Genomic DNA, 2,014 nt, shown 5'->3' on the forward strand with positions numbered 1-2,014 from the left:
AGTTGAGCGGTTAGCCATTCCCTCCTACCTTCTCCCCAGCCCTTTCCCACCCTAAAGATCTGTATTTAGGGCTAGTCTCTCACTGGAACAATGGTTAACTATGATTCGACTGGGGAAGCCTGCTTGAAGATTACACTTCTTTTCTCTCTGGAGTTTTACTATTACTTTCCCTCTACTAGACAGGAATAAGAAAAATCTATTGCTTCTACTGTTTTTTCTGTTTTTCAGTCATTCATGGGCAGAGTATTCATACTGTAAACAAATTAACTATGATAAAAATGAAGACATTAAAAGGCCGAGGCTATCCTAACTTAAGCAAACTGTTTGGCAAATGTAGCTATACTGCACCTAGATAGAGCCAGTCTTGCTTCAATCAGTACAGCCATGTTTCTGTGCAGCCTGAGATAACTTGCCCTGCTAGATTCCAAACCCCACACTTCCAAACCTGGAGAGCAGTACAGAGGCCTTCCAGGAGCTCTGCAGTCAAACAATCTGTGCATAGCCTCATACTCCACAGAAGAATCTGTGCAGGTCCTGTGTCATGCCTAGTAACACAGAACCTTGATGGCCTCCGCAGAAACTATTGTGATAGTGACTGATCTGGCACAAAAGTGCAATTAAACCCAGTCACTTTAAAAGAAAGAAAGAAAAAAAAAAATCAAATCACACAATTTATTATTTTTCTTTTATTTATGGTCCTTCAATGCATCATCCAGTAACCATATTATTTATGTTACTGTATTTCAGCCGTAAAGAAAACTCTCCAATCAGTGCAAGTTCCTCCCCAAAATGTCATCATATATCACTCACAGATAATGCTGAGCATTTCTCTGCTTTCTATCATTTACATACCATGAAGTGCTATAACTACCTGAAAGCCATTAAGGAAAGATTTCGGAAAAGAAATAAAGGTTTTGTGCTAAAAATATTAACCTGCACAGGTCTTACCTTGACAGAGTTATAGAAAGCTTCAAACACACCCACACTTTTGGCACTAAGCTGCAGATTTACTGATCCTTCCATTGTTAACGAGATACCTTGGTGCTGGACTGTGTCCTTACTTGTTATGACCACGACTCCAGAAAGAACTTCCTAATAGGAAAAAAGACAACATGAAAACATTTGTTTAAATAAATTTCTTCTATAGCTGTTACTCAGACAGTATGCTAACTGATTTTCAAACTCAAGAAAACTGTTCCCAGAGAACAGTCTAACCTTGTCAGAAAGGACAAATACTGATAATGAAAGCAATGCGAGGAAGAGACCTCCGTACTTCTAGTTTGTTTTCTTCATTCTTTAAAAATATTCTCATCCTCCTTGCAGAAGTACTAATCTGAGCTTCAGTTTCTTGCTAAAGTTTCAAGATCTTCCTCTCCAGGAAGATGAAAAATATCCTCCTAAACAACTATCAGGTCAGTTGGTAATAGACAAGTTCCATTTCACATGTTAGAATGAAATCCCAGGAGGAATTTTTATAGGAAGAGTAGGACAGCCAGCCATGGGAGATGGAAGAGAAGGCATAACTGTAAAAGTAATGGCCAAGCTGAGGATAGGACTCACCTCAGGAGTGGAACGGAATAGATTTGAAATAAGTAAACAAATAAATAGTTGTTCTGCTACACAAGCAAATTCCATGCTACATGGGAAATAGTTTAAAAGTGTATCTGAATCGAAGGCACAAGTTGTATGACTCAAGAGATGCATCACTTATCCCACTAAGAATGATTTGTCTACAAAATTGTATTTGCACAAGAACACTGCATCTTGGAAGTATCAATGTAGAAGTTCTAACACTGAAAAAAAGATTAACTGCAGGAGAGAAACATACAGTTCATTTTACATACCCCATAGTTTATCCTTTCCCTCTCCTACAACAGAGAATCCACTCCAATCCGGAGTTCCACGTCAAACATTCATACACATCTGGAAATAGCAGCAAGTGATTTGAGAACCTGAAGAAAGTTTCTTGGGGCTAACCTTCTCTTCTGCTCGATGGTAATGCTCTCTGCACCTT

General features: G+C 38.7%; 1 protein-coding gene across 1 annotated transcript in view; it reads right to left on the reverse strand.

The window, feature by feature from the left end:
• Positions 1-1,092, reverse strand: part of DSCR3 (Down syndrome critical region gene 3) — a gene marked incomplete at its 5' end in the record, with an annotated part of 16,029 nt that extends 14,937 nt beyond the window's left edge. The window contains one exon of the mRNA XM_009586451.1: positions 949-1,092. Within this exon, the coding sequence (XP_009584746.1) occupies positions 949-1,092 (144 nt within the window). The remainder of the gene's footprint in view (positions 1-948) is intronic.
• Between the last annotated feature and the right edge of the window lie 922 nt (positions 1,093-2,014).

Source organism: Fulmarus glacialis, unplaced genomic scaffold (assembly GCF_000690835.1).
Source record: "Fulmarus glacialis isolate BGI_N327 unplaced genomic scaffold, ASM69083v1 scaffold9261, whole genome shotgun sequence".
Taxonomy (NCBI): domain Eukaryota; kingdom Metazoa; phylum Chordata; class Aves; order Procellariiformes; family Procellariidae; genus Fulmarus; species Fulmarus glacialis.